Below are 18,828 nucleotides of genomic sequence, written 5' to 3'. Positions count from 1 at the left end.
GGGATGAGGTGCTCTTTATTGAGGTCTATACTCAAAAATCGACATAGCCACACCCACTGTTACGCGGACTAGCACAGGAGGGGCTCGATACCAACTGGGACCTTGAAGCATTATCGTAACACAAGTATTAACTAAGAATAATAGCAGCGACATTATGGTACGCTTCAGACTTTCCCTACTCTCCAATGCTAGAAGTGAGCAAGCAGCAATAACAACCACTCACAAATATTTAGTTAAGGGAGTCATTTTGGTCCCGTCATTTTTGTGACTTTGTTGTGCAAACCCCCCCCAAGAATCAGTGCTTCATTATCAAACATCTGCGAAGAGCAAGCGTTAAACTGAAATGTTTAAATTCACATGATCTGCTTCACTGAATTGCATATTTGATTAGAAAATTCAATCCTGATTTGTGATCCACCCCGCACCCGCTCAGCAAATCGCACGAAGTGACTGACACGGTGGGAATTCTGCCTTTGAATACACAATTGATCTCCCATGCCGTATTAGCTCGTTACGTAAGAAATGCTTCTGTTCCCTGGCAGGGAGGCTTCGCCCCGCACCGCTCGGTGCAGACACGAGGCAACAAGACAACGTGCAACCAGCACCTTGGCGCTTAGATGCAAGCCTTCCAGGCAGGGAGCGGGCCATGACCTTGTTCACCAAGACAGTACAGTCACTGAAAAAATCAAAACCGCTTGCAATTTACAGCCTGCGGGAGAATTATTATTTGCTAAACAAACTTGAAAATACATTTTAAATAATGTACTCAAGAATTGTTAAATCGGTTTGCTAGTAGTTTGCAAATAGGAGCTGAAGGGGGGGATACTCTTCACTGCTTATTCTTTGCAATTAGCTCTAGCATATAGAAAACCAGTCAAATAGAGGACTCCACAAGTATTTCAATTTCCATCTTTTTCAGGTGGTGAAGGATGAATTGCAAGGATCAAGAAATGGTTGAATAGACAGCTATATGCGGCAAGGATTTTTTTTTTAATTTATATTTCTAGTGCATGCTGAATTTTGCTTCCCGCTGGGTTTGAAGAGAGTCGTAAGGTTTTGAATACAGCACTTTTGTCCCCTCAATAAAGAGCGTTACATTTTGGAAAGCTGCAGAGGGGCCTTTAGCGGTCACCAGAACTTCATCTTTTTATTCTGTTTGCCTGTGAACTGTGCCTAGAGGATGGCTGCGCGTCCTCTGCCCGCTACAGCACCGAGCTCAACCAGATGACAGATGCTCAGGACTATTTTTAAAATCTTTAAATTCTTGGGGAACAGCTAATCTACAGTTTAAAACAACTAACAAATCCGAATAAATGTGGCCGCTGCGTCCCCTCCGCGCTTTGGGGCTAACCCCCTGAAGTCCACGGGAATGTTGCTCCTAATTTTAACAGGCAGGAGCAGGTTTTTTGAATGCAAGCGAGGAAACAAAACCAGGGCAAGGAAGTTAGCGGTCTCCCGCTGCAGAGCCCCTTTCCAGACAGACGTATTTTCTAAATAGCATTAAGGGCACAAGCGCCTCGGTGGCTGATCAGCATCCTAGCGAAACGCTCCAAAGGGCAGCGCGCGTTCTGCAGAATAATGATGTCCTTTTGCTCTATTTAGTGTTTCGGAGAAAATCTGCGGTAAAGAGAAAGCCACCTGAAGACAGACTTCTCCCAAAAGACACAGCAAGGGGCCACTAAAAGGTACCGTCTAAGTAGATGTGCATTTTATGAGAAGCCTGAGACTCTCGAGGTATGTGGTCTCCTTCAGCATCCTGAGCGCACGCTAAACACCAGTCGTGTGCGTCGATGATTTGGATCAGAGAACAGCCAACAATTTTTTATTTTTATTTTTTTTTAAATAAAAAGGTGGGTTTGGAGTTGGGTTTTTTCTTTTTGTTGTGTTTGGTTCTGCAAGCCTGAGCAGCAAAAATCTGCTTGAACCTTGTCCTTTTCCTACAGTATAGCTTTATTCTCAATTGTTATAGAGAAACCCTTTTATTAAAGAGGAAACACTTGAAAGCGCAAATATAAGGTTTAATTTTCTATTGCCCGAGACAGGTTGTTTATGACTATAGCATGCTTGCTGGAAAGGCTATTATAACCCAAATGTGCTTGCTTGTCTTATGAATACCTATATCAATGGAAGAATGACCATTACTCACTCATATCAGGGAACTGTTTCTTCTAATCCAAGGAAAAGCTGTCAGAGGGAAGAAAAAATACCTTGGCTTTCACATGCACTGGCTAATGACCCATGACTGCATGAAGCTGGAGTCAATGACAGCAGCACATTGGGGCCTGGTTGTGATATAATTGCCCTAAAAAGAAAACAGCAAGATAATGCTAAGACTGCAGAGGGAGAGGAATTCTTGCCAACCACGAGCAGGGTGCGCGCACCTCCAAACTGTGCAAAGTGCCCAGCCGGGGAGGAGAACTCGGCACCCGTTTCCTGCTCCAGGCCAGGCCTCACGGGACAGGCTAGGGACAGAACGGCGGGTGGGACGTGCTGCCCTGACCCACTTGGCACCGAAGTCACTACCACAACCCTTCGAGGAAAGCACGGGCCTTGCGGCGCTCTACGAACCGCCCAACAAGGGAAACGAGAGCAGCCGCACCGCCAAGCCCAGGCCGGCTCTGCAGCAGCTTTCGTTCTCCCTGCCCGCGGGGCTTTGTACCGCCGGCCCCCTCCCTCTGCCCCCGGCCCCGCACGCCCTCCTTTTCCACCGGGTATTTCTTCACTTCCAGGGGAAAAGCTGTTTGTTAAGAAATCATTTCAGAGATGCTTAAAAACATTCAAAGAAATGGTTCTGGGTACTATTGTCACAAAACGTTCGCTCACAGTCGCATATAATGATGCATTCAAGGGAACCATCTGTGCTGTGGGTTTATTAAAATGATGGATTATTTCCCAACACCCTCACAGGGGAAACTCGGCAGAGACCACAAAGTAGCCATCTAACCTTTGGCTTTGGTAGTTCTCTCTCCCGTAGTATTTCTTGCAAAAATGACTCAGTAAGTGACATATTAGTGTCTGCCTTGCTTTGCGACCGTGAGCTGAGAGCTCATAACCGAGGCAGGCAGAGCACAATTGACATCCAGAGCATTCGGTCGAAAGGAACAAATCAAAATGTGGAATTTCATGTATAAGAAATACCCAGCAACTTACAGCCAGGAGACGGGAAGAAGAATCAATCTGAGCCCGTATCTGGGTCCCAAGGTGCAGTTTTCAAGCATGCACGGAGTTTGCACAAAGTTCCAAATTATTCTAAAGTAACAGCCTTTCCAGCAAGATTTAACTAGCGGGGAGAAAAGAAAAAAAAAAGCCACTGCAGAAAACTGGGACACCAGTTTGGTTGGGATAAAGGCAGATCAATTTTGCTCAAAAATTTTAAATGAAACACTCCTGTTTTGGAAAGAATTTCATTAGGATAAAAATATAATATGAAAGTACCCATTTAGAACAAATGTGCTATTAATTCTTAGCACTGTGTGTGGAAGGGAAAATTGCATTTTTATCTAAATGGTTTTTCTGCATAACCCATTTATAGTATTCTCTTACAGCTCAGTAATGGGCCCTTCTCGCGTTACTATTTGGGCCAGAGCAGGGTGGAAAGCAGGAGCAGTCTTCAAAACCATTAAAGCAACCCCAATTCAGAGTGAGTTTCCCCACGGCGGGGAAGGAAAAGGAGAGCACATTTTAAATGATGGTGGAGTGAGAACAGGAGAGCACATTCCCACTGACTCGATCAGCTTTCCAATCATTTTTGGTAGTTTCTTTTAGAGACCTGAAGCAAGAACAGCCGCTGCTTAACACCACGTCGCTGCCCAACAGGATCCAAAACCACCATGGCGTGGCGCTACCGTGCTGAAAAGGATGCAGGTCGTTTCCAGGCTCCAGGAGTTACCATCACACCCAAACAAAGAACACAACTGGTTTTAAAACCATAAACCAGTCACTGCCCTCCCACTAAAACCAGTTTCTTCAATCTGAATGCGACTATAAGCGATGCAATTTGAAACAAGTAACTCTGGGTTCAGTATTATGGCCTTTTCCATATATATTAAAAGAAAAAGCAGTAGGAATGTGCTCCATGGAGAAGGTCAAAAGGATCCCAGAACAAAACAGGCCTATTTATCAGGTTTTGTCCGAACAGGCATGCACGTAAAATCAACACCACATTTGAAGTTCTGGACTGTATAACACAATGTCCCACATATGAGCAAAATACAGATGTAGCGCACCCGAATAAAAGTATAATTATCACCCCCCAAAAAAAACAACCTAGGAGTGAAGACTAAGCCACTTCCTTAGCACTGTTCCCTTGACAGTTCTCATCTCCAGATTGCTTCAGCTGGCTTTTTGGACAATTAGCATAGCAAAAACATGCATCTGTGAAACTAGGAGCACAGAGAGGCAGCAATAATGGCTGATACCACTGGACAGTAAACAGTTTTATCCCCTTTACCTAGCTGAAGTCTTCGCTGCAATGTGGTAACTACAGGAAACTACTTCTGTTTTAAAGTTTACATTAAAATCTTTCCAAATTTAGGGCCAGCAACCATCCCTTCATAATGCTTAAAAAGGCAGACATAAAAATGTAATTGTATCACAGTCTCTCCAATGGCATGTTTTTCCAGCTCTTGAAGTTCATATTTGCCCGATTCAAGAAAGAGATTTTCAACCTACTCTTTTCTGCGACTGAAAAATATTTGAGAGTCATTTGTATAAATGGAGTTTAAAGAAATTACCCAAATGTGAAAGGCTTGGGGTAATTATTTGGACTAAAACGTAATCACTCTCTGAAAAAAAAAAACCAAACACATTTTAAAGGCAACATTTGTCAGCTCACGGAAGCAAAGATTTGCAGCACTCATCTGGCAGCCAGCAAGTTGAAGCTATACTCTCATTAGCCACTGTCAAAGAAATCAGAAGTAGGACTACAACAAGCTGCTCATGCAATACAGGAGATTTGCGACCCGATGCAGGGAGAGCAGCAAGCTCCTCTCCATTTCTGAAGCCCCGTGTATGTCGGTTTTTGGATGTGTGTCAGTCCAAGCAAGCGAAAGCAATGAAGTGTGTTAGCACGATGCATCCGCAGGACACGTTTCTTTAGACAAGAATATCTGGTACCGTTTTGTACGCGCACAAGTGGAAGCTGTTAGTAACTCCAAGGATTTGGTGGTTTCTTTAGGGTTCAATTTGTAACTTTTCACATGACCACTGCCTCCATCTCCCAGCACAGCGAGCATGCCAACTAAACTCATACCTATTCTGCAGACAGCTACAATGAATTAAAAATTGATGCTCTGAAACTTTCTACTGACTGGAACAAAAGAATCAAGAAGGATTTTGCTTCTGTACATCTGTGTGGTCTTTCCTATTTCCAAACAGCTTGTGCTAGTCTTCAATTGTATTCAGAAAGCTCTCTTCCCCCCACGCCCCCCAGCCCCAGCCCCCACCACACCACACCACACCACACCACACCACACCACACCACACACCTCGAAAACCTAGGAATCACACGTGAGAACACATGCAGCGAGGGCGCCGGTTGCTCCTCTGATCACAGAAAGACATCATGTGCCTCTCCTCGAGGGTAGCCAAGAGGGCTACAGCATGATTACTGCATCAACACATGCTCGTACTGATTGCCGCTATTTTGATCTCTAGAAAATGACTTTGGTTTTATTTTGCGTCTTGTTTTTTAAATGGAGTTTGAGACTGGCTGTGCCTGACCCAAGTGAAAGACACCTGGACCAGTACCCACCACCCGCTCTTTGTTAACACGCTCGCTGACCACTGCTTTTACTACTTTTAAAGCTTTTCGGGATTGCCTCGTCTGTAGTACTTATTTTGCCATCATTATTTTAAGCGATGAGTACAAATAGGATGTGGCAGAATCCTGTACAGCAGGCTGACTTGAATTGTTCTGCTTCTGAAACTATTTGGGGTGAAGTCTCTGCACCCCTCAAGTGCACCAAGAAGCTTTTAAATCGTCATTCTGGAGCCAATGGAAAAATTAAACAAAGCACGTTATGCAAATTAAAGCTATCTATTAATACATAAAGTTAGCCACCTACTCTTGCGCATCTGTGATGTATTCAACACTGCAGCCTTCTTGGTGCTATTATGCTATGTTATTAAAAGGACACAAGATGCTTAACTTAGTGCCGTCATTTAAAAGGCAGTTTGAAGGACCAAAATAAGTCAAACAAGTCGCCCAGCGGCTCCTCTGCACTCTTGGTCCTTCCTGAACAAAGGAAGGGCCCACTTCATGCCAGGGTTTTACTGTACATCACTTCGGTTTCCTTTGCTATCGCTCAGGTCTGACAAACGGATGCGCGTTATTACAGACGCCCTGTTTCAGACCCACTGGCAGTTGTGTTTCCTTTCCCCGTCTCAGTGGGAAAGGAGAGAAACCTTCGAGGAGGACAGTTGGACTCCAGAGATCCCCCCACCCGAAGTAAGAAAAACACAACTGGCGCACAAGACTCGATTACCGAGCGAGAGGGTCTTTCACACTTCTTCCCGTTGTAAGGCACTTAGGTGCATTTCCTAGCGGTAGGAGTCAGAGGCTGGGACGGCGTGAGCGCGCGTGCTTACCAAACTTAGCTCACTTCTAACTTACAGCCGCGTGGGCTACTCGAGCTCCAGGTCCCTGAGCAGGCCACTTCCGTCCTGGTCTGCAAACCACACCGCTCCAGCTTCGGGAACCTTTTCCGGTCCTCGGCATATCCTGGACAAAGGCTGCCAACTCGGAAAAGTTGTGCTCAATGCCACAGTCATTTCGTCACAGGGCTGCACGCTCACCAGGGACTGACCGGTCTCTCCTCTGGTGCTGGGCTCGTCTCTCTCATCATACTCGGCTAGAAATTCTTCACGACAGGCAATGCCTCTCAGATGTGTAAAACGCAGCATATCGTGCCAGGCCCATTTATGACACTAAGACAACGCTTTTAAACAATAAGAAAAATGGGACCCTTCGAACAGATTCCAGTGCAATCGAAGCCACGCATAAACCCAAGTCTCCATAAGTGCAATGGTAACGAACTGACCGACTGTGCCATTTAGCCAAGAGACGGGATCCTCACGCACACCCCTCGTCTCTTCTACGTGGCTGCATTAGCCTTACAGACAATGAAAAGCTCCATCTCGACCAGTGGATCGGAGAGCACGGGCAGCGCAGCATCCCCCGGGACACCTCCGTGGTTGCGGCGCGGTCTCATTTTATTTTTTAGAATCGCCTTCCACTATTTCCATCCTTCAAGTTTTGTCACTTCGCTCACACAAGACTGAAAGGTTTTTAAATGTCACGAAATAGGAAGTTACAGAGAATGTGAACAAAAGTTTTTCTGGAAAGGAAAAAAAAAAGATAGAAAAATCCTAAAATTCCAGCCTCCTACTTATACCAGTACAGTTCTCATCTCCAAGGATTTACTGACCAAGTTATTTATTACTTTGGCCACCAAACAGGTTTTAAATGGTAAATAGTATGCCACCTACCCACTTGTTTGCACATGCTTTTCTGTTCCTAAGTACATTTAAAATCTTAATGCTAAACTAAGGAAGGATTTTTATTAGGTTTGAATGTTTTTATGCAAAGGGCAGCCCTTCTTCAGCATTAGGATCTTTTTATGAGCAATCCAGATTCTTTATAAAATGTTGTTAACATTAGCCTTAATTTTTAAAGATATAATTTACCACATAAATATCCTGCCTCATATTGACTGACTGATTAAACGTTTCCCTGTAATCATGAACATCAAGTCCCCAAAGGCCTATCAACCCGCATCCAAATAAAGGGGAAAATTATATTGCAAATCATTTCACATCATCTAGCTTCTCAGATGCGCTAAATGTTGAGCAGAAGTTAAAACAAGCCAAATGCATAAAAGTGCAAGCAGCCCTCCAAGCACCTCGACAAAAGACGTCAAGTGGACCTTGGAATAAAGCACTGCGCAGCGAAGCGCTAGCAGCGCTGCGCAGGCCTCGTGCACACGCTGTTTGTGCGTCTAATCTCAAAAGAACGCTATTTACTTTAATGCAAAATCTCTCACTGTCGCACTTAAACACGACCAGATTTGTGCAAACCAAACCAGAGGGGGCTTCTTCCCACAACCCTCAAAGCCTCACAGAAATCCAGAAGCTGCAGCTTCAGGCCCTGCAATGCTTCCAGTTAAAATAGCACAGAGAAGCAGTAACAATTGTAAGAGCACAAGCCACCCTAAATAACCCTTCCAATAAAAGTTTAACATACAGACAAGAGGTGGTTTTTACTAACTGCGAATGGCTGATGTGCGCGTGCATCGTTGGGAGCGAACAGTTTTAAGTAAGAGCCACCACTTGCGAATCCATCAGCATCACCCCATCACTTGACTGATGCTCACCGTTGAAAGGGTACCGGGGGATTAGCCCCAGTCCCACCCAAAAGCAGCACGCTGTGTATTTACACACGGTTTCCTGAAGAGGCACGAGCCCCTTCGCCTGTGCTGAACAAGTCCGAGGTCTCTAAAACCAACCACTGGGCTGGCCCTGATGACTGAGGAACGAAAACAAGTGTCAGAGAAACCCTAATCAAATAAGTGGCAATGCTTTTAAAATGACGCTAAGTGCAACGCTAGTCAAGCACAGTTAGAAAGGAGCACGCCTGCGGACCAGCAAGGCACACAACTGCCTGCGCCAAGTCAGGGAAACCTAAATGCCTTCTCCCCCAGGTCTGTGGCCTTTTGTCATTTGAAAGCAGAGGAGCAAAACAAAGACTGGCTGGTTTTGCAATGCAGGATCATCTCAGATGCTCTCTTTGAAGTAATACGAAAGTCAGCTTGTTAAAATTAATGGATTAGACCTCCAGCTGTTAAATTTACAGTCTTCAATGTAAGGGGTGTTTGACTTTGGAGCTCTAGCATACCCTCCTTGAAACATGCTTCACATTGTAAGAAACTTCTCTCTGTGCCATATTTCCACAAAAAGAGTGGGGGGAGGTATTGATAATTAGCAACATTTTAACAAGACTATAATGCAAAAGACATTTCAAACAGCAAGAAGTAGCCAACTGCAGAAGATATTCGTGTCTTTGTAGCAACAGCATTAATAATTGATACGTCCGAGTGTACTTCCACTTACAAGCAAGAGACAAAAAATCTGTTTAATATCTATTTGAAAGACTGAACGTTGGATAACATAACCACGGCGCGGAAAAATCAGGCTGGATTTTGCAGGTCTAAGATGAAGCAAAAGGATCTTCAGTGCAATTTCAGATAATACATCCCGTTCTGTGCCACATCTCCCCAAAGTGAAAGCCTTCGCGTAACAGAGGACTGACTACCAAGTGCACCGAGTCCAACCCTCAGGAACGAGGCACATTTTTTTTAAATAGCCTTTCTTAAGACAATACGGCTCAACTCTTCTTCCTTAAAATTAAAAACAAAAAAAGAGAGATCCCAAATAGAATACATTTTCCTCCTGAAAAGACGCACACAACTCTTTTTGGTTTCCAAGACAAGAAGCCAGCGTAATTTGATGGCATGATTGCTAGTGCCTGCATTAGAGGCCGGCTCCCGATTGGTATTCTGAGGTTGACACCGATTATCTATGCCATTATGCATACGAAGCCTTCCGGCCTGAAAATATGGTCAAGAGGATCTATTTTACAGTGGTTACAAAACAGGCAACAATCACTTTCCCCAAGAATTCACCTATTACATTAGGGATTTTTAAAAGCAGCCCAGAAACCAGTGATGCAACTGTTTTGGGGGACCTCCGGGAAGTTTTGCATCAAGAAAAAAAGAAAGAAAATCAATCAATAAATCCCTGTTTGTTACCCCACGAGAAGAGTCTCGTCAAACACCAATACAGCCAGCTTCTGGAACACGGGGGGAAATCCTACCGAGTCCTGACAAGTCAGCGTTGTATATTTTTGCCAGACCTGTACTTGTCTCGTGCACACGCGAGCGCATGCACACCGGCGTACGCATAGTTACTTCTAAATATCCACAGTAAATAATGAAACAGTCATTTGTCTAGTACTAAAATTTTATGTGCCTATATAAAAGCATTTTGCTGTACCAGAGCCCTCACGCTGGCCCAGGAAACTGGGGAGGCGAGGATTTAATTGTTACACTCATCAGAAGGGTGTTTAGTTTTGGGTCACTCTTTTATTTGGTGCCATATAAAATCAGAATTTGTTACTCAGGAACAACAAAGGAACAGGAGTATCTTGGAGTAGCATCTAGCGCTAACTCTTTTTTCGGGGAAAAAAAAAATCCTGACTTACAGTTTTTATAGTAAAGTGTCCAAGCATAAATAAAACCATGTTAGAAAAGAACCATACGTTACACACACACAATTGAAAAGGGATGCTGTGCAATATAAGCACGCAGGAGAACGACGCCCCGCTTTTACCTTAATATCTAGCTTCATCGTGTTCCCTTTACCCACCAAGATCTAAACATTCAGCATTGTGAATTGAAAAAATACCTCCCCAAATGTCCTTAGTCTCTCTCTCTGACACACACACACACGTGCACACAAGCTCCTTACTCAGGTAATCCCCTAGCTAAACCTCATCCTAATAATATAAATTTGTTTTGTTTTAATAGCCCACCGCAAGCCAAGTCTGAACTGGTGCTAATTTTCAATAAAATTACGTTATATTTGCTATTCTGGGCTGAAGCATGTAAAGGAAAAAACAGGCAAGAGTAAGAAGAAAAAGAGAGAGAGACAGAAAACCCCCCACAATGCTCACAAGAGTTACTCAAAGGGCAATAAATCCACACACTTTCTGCACTAAAAAAAAAAAAAATTGTCAAAAAGGTCAGAGCAGTCAATAGAGAAAATTCTACCTTGCCCCTTCTCCGATATTTGACAGATAACCCTATGAATATCGTGTCTCTGGGAACATAACGGAGAAACAAACACTTCTGAACAAGAGCGTTTTCTACTAAATGATACCGAGAGCCAGTGATTGGGCAGCCTAAACGATATGGTGCCATTGTCATTCAAATGAAGCCAAAACCGGCCACAAACAATCGTGCAGATTTTCTTTTCCTACATCAGAATGGTTTAGAAAGATAGCGTTAAATCCAAATCTAAATGCACGCTGAAATCTTCCTTACAATCTGCAGAGGGAGTATTGCCTGCCCATAAGTCTGCCCGCTAACCCAGATCATTTATTAAAGATGGATATTTCATATCTACAGTGTATATCACATAACTTCTTGGCAAAGGTAGCTGCATTTCTGGTAACTGTTAAAATTCCTCGTGGAAGTTTAACTACCTCTATCAAACTAACACAATACCAATAGGAGTCAGAAAAATTCACTGCTGTTAAACTACAGTGAGTTTGGCCAGAGCGAACTAATTCCCAATAATCCTTATTAGAGCACAAATGAATCTTATATCAGATGCTGCATGCACTGGTATTTGTGTGTTTGAATTCTGACAAACTCTGCTTTAATAAGCAAATGTATTCCCTTGGTAAAGCCTCTCCAAGAATGCAGCGGGGTTGGTTTTATATATTTTTTAAACTACCACAGAATATACGGGGAAGCAAAAGACCGCGTCTATATGACAAGGACCAGCAGCCAATCTCAATGGTTCATTAATACTTAGTAGAAATGTGCAAATGTAATTGGTTGGTTAATGTTTTATGCTGGTGGCCTTGCTCAAAAAATAAGTTCATCATTACTATGAAAAATTAGCAAAGAACCATAGATGGAAACGTAAAACCGACTGGACTGGACATGCCTTGGAATTTGCCCATTTTCATTTACAAGAGCCACAGAGGGTAACCACATCTATTTACATTCTCCCCGATTAACACCTGCGTGGTTTTAGGTTACATATTCCTGCGGTGCAAATGTCAAGTGAAGGCATCAATATGGACCTTCAAAATTTCAACAGGGGGGAAAAAACCCTCCAAGAACTTAACTACTGGCCTCCCAGAATGTATTAATCAACTTCATTCAAGCCACAGTTTTCCTAGTTTAGTCAAATTAGCCATAATAAATTCTTGCTGAGCTTTAAAACCACACTGGGTCTGGTCCCTCCTTACACTGAGCTGTGTGTTAAGAGTCAACAATATTTCTTTACAGTGACTCAGTTAATAATGAAGGACATTTAAGTGCTGGGTGGAAAGCAGTGAAAGGCATTAAATTATATCCAGTCTGTGGGGCTTGATTTTGGTTTGGGGTTTTTTTTTTAGGTGGGGGGGGAGGAGGGGCGGGGGTTGGGGTTGGGGTGCAGGGAGGCACACGGGTCACCTCAGTACACAGAACTTTATATTAGAAATACTCCTAATTTAAAGAACTATAAAAGCAAAGAGAATCGGATGAAACTTCCAAATACGTGCAAGTTCCACAAATACACTCGTGTCAGAAAGGCCGCGTGTTTCAGCGTGCGTGCAATACGCCAGCGTCCTGACATTGTCTTGCCATCTACCCATCAAGTCACCGCTCACGCAAAACGTGACAGATGTGGCCACTATCTATTCTGATGTCACCACCCAGAACCAGGGCGGACCTGGGCAGCCGGGGCAACACTCAAACAGGTCTTCCTCTGATAATTTGGGTGTTAACAGAACCTTTGAAGCGATCCCCGACTACTGAGTGTGAGAAAACACTTCATTTAAACATTCCCAGAATCCCAGTAGAACCGGATCTTCAAATCCCCTCCCTTCTTGCGCTCTCTCTTGCACACGCATGCACGCACACGCACACTTTTGATAACGACCTGGAGAATACGGAGTGCTGATTTCAAAAGTCCAGGAGTTCAAACCTCTCCAGTTCACACCACGCTGCCCTCCCTGAAGAAGTGCACAGAAGAATCAATGCAGCCTGAAGTAGTTTTACGTTATGTATGAATCAGAGGAGGCTCTCTCTCCCCCCACATCCCAGTGGGTATATTGCATATACAGAAACTCAGCAAGCAAGTCTGAGCAATCAGAGTACTAGAATACTAATAAAATTAAAAGCCATAATAAATGCAGGTCCTTTCTCCCTCTGCTGGGTTACATGCTGCTAATGCTTGAATCCAAAGCACTGATGTTTAAGAACTTACGCCTGTTTTACACGCGCACAAGTGCAAATTGCAACAAATGTTATTTTAGGCAAATTCCAGGCAACTAGAAATGCTGCGAACTTCAGTCACATGATGCATAAACCCCTTTCTTTAACAGCAGCAAACACATAAGGATGGGATTCAACAGTGAAACAGTTCTCATTTACACAGGAAAATAACCCATCTACTGTCTCCTACCACCGCATCTGCTAATCGCAGTGAATTTGCTGCTTCTCCTGCCGGGCTGGAAGAGGTGCCCATTTGAACCTCCCACCAGGAAACGGGGAAAGGAGAAGGAATACATCTCTCCGGTGTTACAGACTTAGATCAACCTCTGCGGCAGCAAAACTTATCCTTACACAGGGAGACTCGTTAGCTTTCCTGAAAGCGAGAACAGCTATCACAGGAGTGATGAATTGTTCTTCCTACAGCATTTATGATCCGCATGACAAGGAAATGAAGAAGCGACTTCCTCAAGAGCACCAGTGATTAGCAAACCGGACGTTTTTCAATCAACATCCATGTAGGGGGACTGTGCGTGTGCGCGCGTGCAAATTCAACAGCTCATGTCACATGCACACAAAAAATACCCGAGACAAAAATGCAACATCGTTTTGGCTTTTTTTAAATCCGAGATATTAAAATCTAAATTCTTGGTTTCATTTTTTCCCCCCCAAATCTGCTTTTAATTAGAGTGCAATGTGTGCCTGTGTGTTAGAGTCTGGCAAGGTAGAACTGACAGGAACTGTGATTTGTGCTAACTAGCTATTGATCCAGTCAGATCTAGATGTTGTGTACAAGAAACAATAAAAGAGAAGGGGCCAGGAAGGATGCTGTGTGCAACTCCATTTAAAAATGGAAAAGAAAGGCCCCAAACAAACCAATTTATGTCCTTGCCTGGGTGAAGCATGGAGAATGCTGATGGGCTTCCTAGAGTCTGCTGTGCATGCTAAACACTCTGGCTTCAAATGAGAATCTCCTGAGCTGGGCATTAAACACGAACAAAGAGACAAACAGTGGGGGTAGCTTTCATGCTTCGGGAAAACCAAAGCTGGAAAGCCAACCCGAACTGGGAGCAGGAATGTACGGAGTTTTCAAACTCCCCCCCACCCCTCCCCGGCTGCCTTTTCAGGGTCCTAATATCTCCCTTTACCTAAAACCCCAGCTTAATAAAACCAGCTGCAAAAAAGCAACTTTTTGGAGGAGGCAGCGAATGCAGATTTGACTCCAGCTTGCACTGAAGGAGATGAAACATCAGCGTCCCAAGACACAAATACCACATTTATGTTGCTTAAATTATGCACGCGGCCATAGCCGTATAGGGTGACCTGTCTACACGTGTGCATCTCTGATATACGTGTGTGCGGATTACAGATAACACATGCACACACGCCAGGAGAGAGCTTGGGAAAAACTGCCCGGATACAATAAAATAGCAGCCTATCGAATGTGAAGTCATCTCTATGTTAAGTAGCTTTTATAAGGAACCGCTCTCCATCGATATATTTTTCTCAGCACATGGATTTATGATGCCCTCTAGATACTGAAGGAGATCGCAAATGAAAAGTAACGTTGAAATTAAACATCTGTCAACTCAGCAAGTTTTATCCTGCCAAAACCCCGAATCTGATGTTACATTTCCTTTGTGTTAAAAGTGTTAGAGGCTTCGCACCCTTAGCCAGAGCGCCTCTGCCACACCGACCAGACTCCTTCTCTGCAGCGTTCAACACAATCTGTCTAATAACACGGAAGAAAAACCCTGCTGAGGAAGGAAGCACTCGCTGCCAGAGTGCACGCACAAGGCTCTCTGTACCTTTCCTAAATATCACCCACCCACTCCCTGAAGGGAAGGGGGAGCTCTGCCTTGGTGCTGCCCAGCCCCTGCTGTTATCTTCTAAAACTTTCCCCGCTTAATTAATCCAACCCAAGAAGTTAGTCAAACGGGCAGGACAGGGTCTGCAATCCTAGCTGCAGGGCTCAGGGCACAGAGCAGGCTGCTCTGGTCCTTCCGCAGGAGCAGTGTGGCTTGCAGCGGGCCGGGAGCGGGGAGGGGGCTCCTCAGCCCAGCCCAGCTCCCCGGGCACCCGCGAGCCCCGCGCCCTGCCCCAGCAGCGCGCCTCCCCTCCGGCTCGGGGAAGAACAATCGTGCCTTTGTGCCCGCCCCGCCCCGGGGAGGCGGCCGTCCAGGCGGACTGCAGCGCCTCCAGCGCGGGGCCCCGTCCCCGACCGGGCGGGCAGGGAGGCAGGGGGAGAGAGAGAGAGAGAGGGAGGGAGAGACGGGGCCGAGGGGCAGATACCTTCTTTGCTGGGGTTCTGGGGCTTGGCTTTCTCCCAGGGCGCCACGGGCTTGTCCTCGTCCGGCCCGTCCAGCAGGGCCTTGTCGCCGGGCATGTACCAGGTGGAGTTGTGCTCGGCCATCAGCGAGTCCAGGTCGATGGTGCTCATGGCCCCCTTGCCGCCGTCGGGGCAGCAGGCGCCCAGGTCGCCGTCGCCGTTCTGCCCGGCGCACTCCGCCTTCTTGCTCTTCAGGCCCAGGGGCTGGTCCTCGGAGATGCTGAACTGCTGGCGCTGCAGCTGGATCTGCGCCTGCAGGATCTCCAGCGGGTGGATCTCGTCCTGCGCGGACGTGCTGCTGGGCGTCCGCACCTGCTCCAGGCCCGGCGTGGCGGGGTGGGTGCTGCTCAGCCCGTAGCTGTCGGGGGTCGAGGTAGAGGTGGAGAGCAGGCCGAGCGCCAGCGGCTTCTGTCCGTTGAGCAGGGCGTGCTCGGGCCGCGGCGGCGGCGGCAGCTTGGGGGAGCCGCCCAGCAGCGGGCTGCGCGCCGGCTTGTCGGAGCTGGACGACACCTCGTCCTCGGCCGCGTAGCTGCTGCTCACGTCCTCGGCGAAGTCCACGGGCGGCGAGGCGCCGTCCGGCTTGGCCGCGCCGTCCAGCGAGGCCAGCAGCTCGGGCTGCTCGCCCAGCAGCAGCTCGCCGCCCTTGCCCCACGACGGCGAGGTCAGCGGCTTGTCGTGCGGGGTGCCGCCGCCGCGCTCCCCCGACGGCGCTTGCTGCTGCTGCTGCTGCTGCGGGGGCTGCGGCGGCGGCGGCGGCTGCCCCGGGCTCACCCCCGCCGCGCCGCCCCCGCCGTCGGCCGCCAGCTTGTCGAAGAAGCTGCCCGGGCTGACGTGCCCGCTGTCCCGCTTCCTCCGCCCCCGCCCCCGCCCGCCCGCCGCCGCCGCCGCCGCCTTGCCGTCGGGGCCCGGCGCCGCCTCCAGCGCGTAGCCCGGCGACAGGCTGCTCTCCCCGGGCAGCGCCTGCCCCGCGCCCGCCGGCTTGGCCGCCGGGTAGTAGTCGGGGCCGGGCCCCGGGGCCGCGCCGTCGGGCTCGGGCGCGCCCAGCTTGCGCTTGCCGTCGGGCGGGCTCTTCTTGCCGAAGGTGACGTTGAGGTTGGGCGCGCCCAGGCTGGCGATCATGTTCTGGCAGGCGGTGGAGAGCGCGGCCAGGCAGCTCTGCCCGAACACGGCGCTGTCCTTGCCGCCCGCCTTGCCGAAGGAGCCGAGCGACAGCGCGCCCAGCTTGCTGGCGGCCGGCCGCGGCGCGGGGGCGAAGTCGGGCGAGGCGCCGTGCGGCGTGGGCTGCCGGCCGGGCGGCCCGAAGGGGAAGCCGGGCGGCTGCTGCTGCGGCTGCTGCTGCGGGGGCGGCTGCTGCGGGGGCTGCGGCGGCGGCGGCGCGAAGTCCGACGGGGCGCGGCGCTCGGCGCCCGGCGACGGCATGGGCGCGAAGGGCGCGTGCAGGCCGGGCGAGGGCAGCGCCTCCAGCCCCGGCCGGAACAGCAGGTCGTGCGCCTCGGCCGGGCGGCGCGGCGGCGCCAGCAGCTCCCCGCCCGGGAACCAGGCGCCGTCCACGTGCGCCGCCTCGAAGGCCGCCCGCGCCCCGCCGCCGTCCGCCCGCTCGAAGCCGCCGCCGCCGCCGCCGCCGCCGTGCACGTCGCCCGGGTGGCCGAGCGCCTGCAGGCCGGGCGGGCGCAGCCGCTGCGGGGGCTGGTGCTGGCTGCGCGACGCCATCTGCTTGATCATGAGCGCCGCCGCCGCCGCGGCCGCCGCCGCCGCGTTGTGCCGCTGCTGATGCTGCTGCTGCTGCTGCTGCTGCTGCTGCTGCTGCTGGAGGTCGGGCGCCTGCAGCGCGGGCGCGAAGCCGTCGGGGCCCGGCGGCGTGAAGTCCCCCGGCAGCCCCGCGTAGGCGGAGGGCGACAGGTGCGTGTCGAGCGCCAGGCCGCCGCCGCCCCAGGCCGCGCAGCGCTCGGGGAAGTCGAAGCGGGGCCGCTTGGGCGCGCTCAGGTAGGGCGCGTCGAAGTGCTGCAGGCGCTGGCTGGGCGCGGGCGGCGGCGGCGGGGGCTGCCCCACGCCGAACACGGCGTCGCCGTAGGGCACGGCGCGGTTCTCCAGCCGGTGGATGGGGTACTCGAAGGCGGCGTGCTGGTGCTGGTGCTGGTGCTGGTGCTGCGCGTGCTGGTGCTGCGCGTGCGGGCCCTGCCCCGCGCCCGCCCCGTCGGGCACGCTGGCCTCGGCGGCCGGCTGGCGCGGCAGCGCGGGCGGGCACGAGCTCTGGCGGGCCAGCAGCCCCGGCTGCGGCGGCTGCATCAGGCCGTGGCGCCCGCCCGGCTCCATGGCCGCGGGCAGCTTGCGGCCGCCGAAGCGCTCGTAGAAGACGCCGTGCGGCGCGGGCTGCTGCTGCGGCGGCGGGTGCTGCGGCGGCTTGGCCAGGCCCAGCGCCGGGCCGCGGGGCACGGGGAAGCCGGGACGGCCGTAGGCGGGCAGCGGCGCCTGGGCGTCGGGCTCGGAGGGCGAGAAGCCGGGCAGGTCGAAGTGCGCGGCCGCGCCGTCGGGGTAGCTGTAGTCCAGGCCGTCGGGCGGCGCGGGCAGGCGCCGCTCCAGCCCGTGCGAGTCGGCGGCGCCGTGGAAGGAGGCGGCGCGGTTGGGCGACTGGTCCAGCGGCAGGCAGGGCGCGGGCACGGCGTGGCCCGACACCGGCCCGTGGTGCGGCGGCGGCGGCGGCGGCGGCTGCTGGAAGTCGGCGCGCGGCGGCGGGGCGAAGCCGTCAGCGGCGGCCGCCTGCGGGTCGGCCAGGTGCTGCTCGTAGCCCTCGGCGAAGGCGGCCTGCGGCTGGCCCTGGCCCTGGCCCTGCCCGCCGTAGCCCAGCAGCCGCCCGCCGTGCAGGCACGAGGCGCCCGGATCGGGCCCGAAGCCGCCGGTGCCGCCGCCGCCGCCGCCGCCGAAGGGCGGGTGCGGGTGCGGGTGCGCGGCGCCGGGCGGCTGCTGCGCGCCGAAGAAGCCGTGCTGCTGGGGCTGCGGCTGCGGCTGGGGCTGCGGCTGCGGCTGGGGCTGCTGCGGCGGCGGCGGCGGGTGCTCCAGGCCGGCGCCGCGGGGCGCGTGGAAGCCGTAGTCGGGCGCCAGGCTCATGTTCATGCCGAGCAGCGGCGGGTCCAGCGCCGCGTCGGCGGGGAAGCCCGGCGCCGCCTTGAAGTGCGCGCCCAGGGGCTGCAGCGCCGCGCCGAAGGGCCGCTCCAGGCTGCGGCCGGGCGGCTGCGGCTCGAACTGCTCCAGCCCGAACATGCTGCGGGGCATCCGCGGCCGCTGCGCTGCGGGGCCGGCGCGGGCCGCTCACATGGCGCGGGACGGGGCGGACGCGGACGCGGACGGCGGCGCTGCCCTGCCGGCCCCCGCCCGGCTCCGGCTCCGGCGCCTGCTCGCTGCTGTCGGCCGGCGCGGAGCCGCGGACACAAGTTTTGCATTTCAGCCCGAGCCCGC

The 18,828-nt window shown here is 51.0% G+C and overlaps 1 protein-coding gene across 3 annotated transcripts in view; it reads right to left on the bottom strand.

The window, feature by feature from the left end:
* The window catches only part of MN1 (MN1 proto-oncogene, transcriptional regulator), a 57,957-nt gene extending 39,129 nt beyond the window's left edge, over positions 1 to 18,828 (bottom strand). For 2 of the 3 annotated variants that reach the window (XM_059713322.1, XM_059713323.1), the window contains exon 1: positions 15,339 to 18,828. In XM_059713322.1, the coding sequence (XP_059569305.1) occupies positions 15,339 to 18,645 (3,307 nt within the window). In that variant the 5' untranslated portion in view covers positions 18,646 to 18,828. The remainder of the gene's footprint in view (positions 1 to 15,338) is intronic. The other variant, XM_059713321.1, reaches the window with a different exon arrangement.

The sequence above is a fragment of the Alligator mississippiensis genome, chromosome 10 (assembly GCF_030867095.1).
Source record: "Alligator mississippiensis isolate rAllMis1 chromosome 10, rAllMis1, whole genome shotgun sequence".
NCBI lineage: Eukaryota > Metazoa > Chordata > Crocodylia > Alligatoridae > Alligator > Alligator mississippiensis.
The sequence above is the reverse complement of the archived record's forward strand: the minus strand, read 5'-3'. Positions and strand labels throughout refer to the sequence as shown.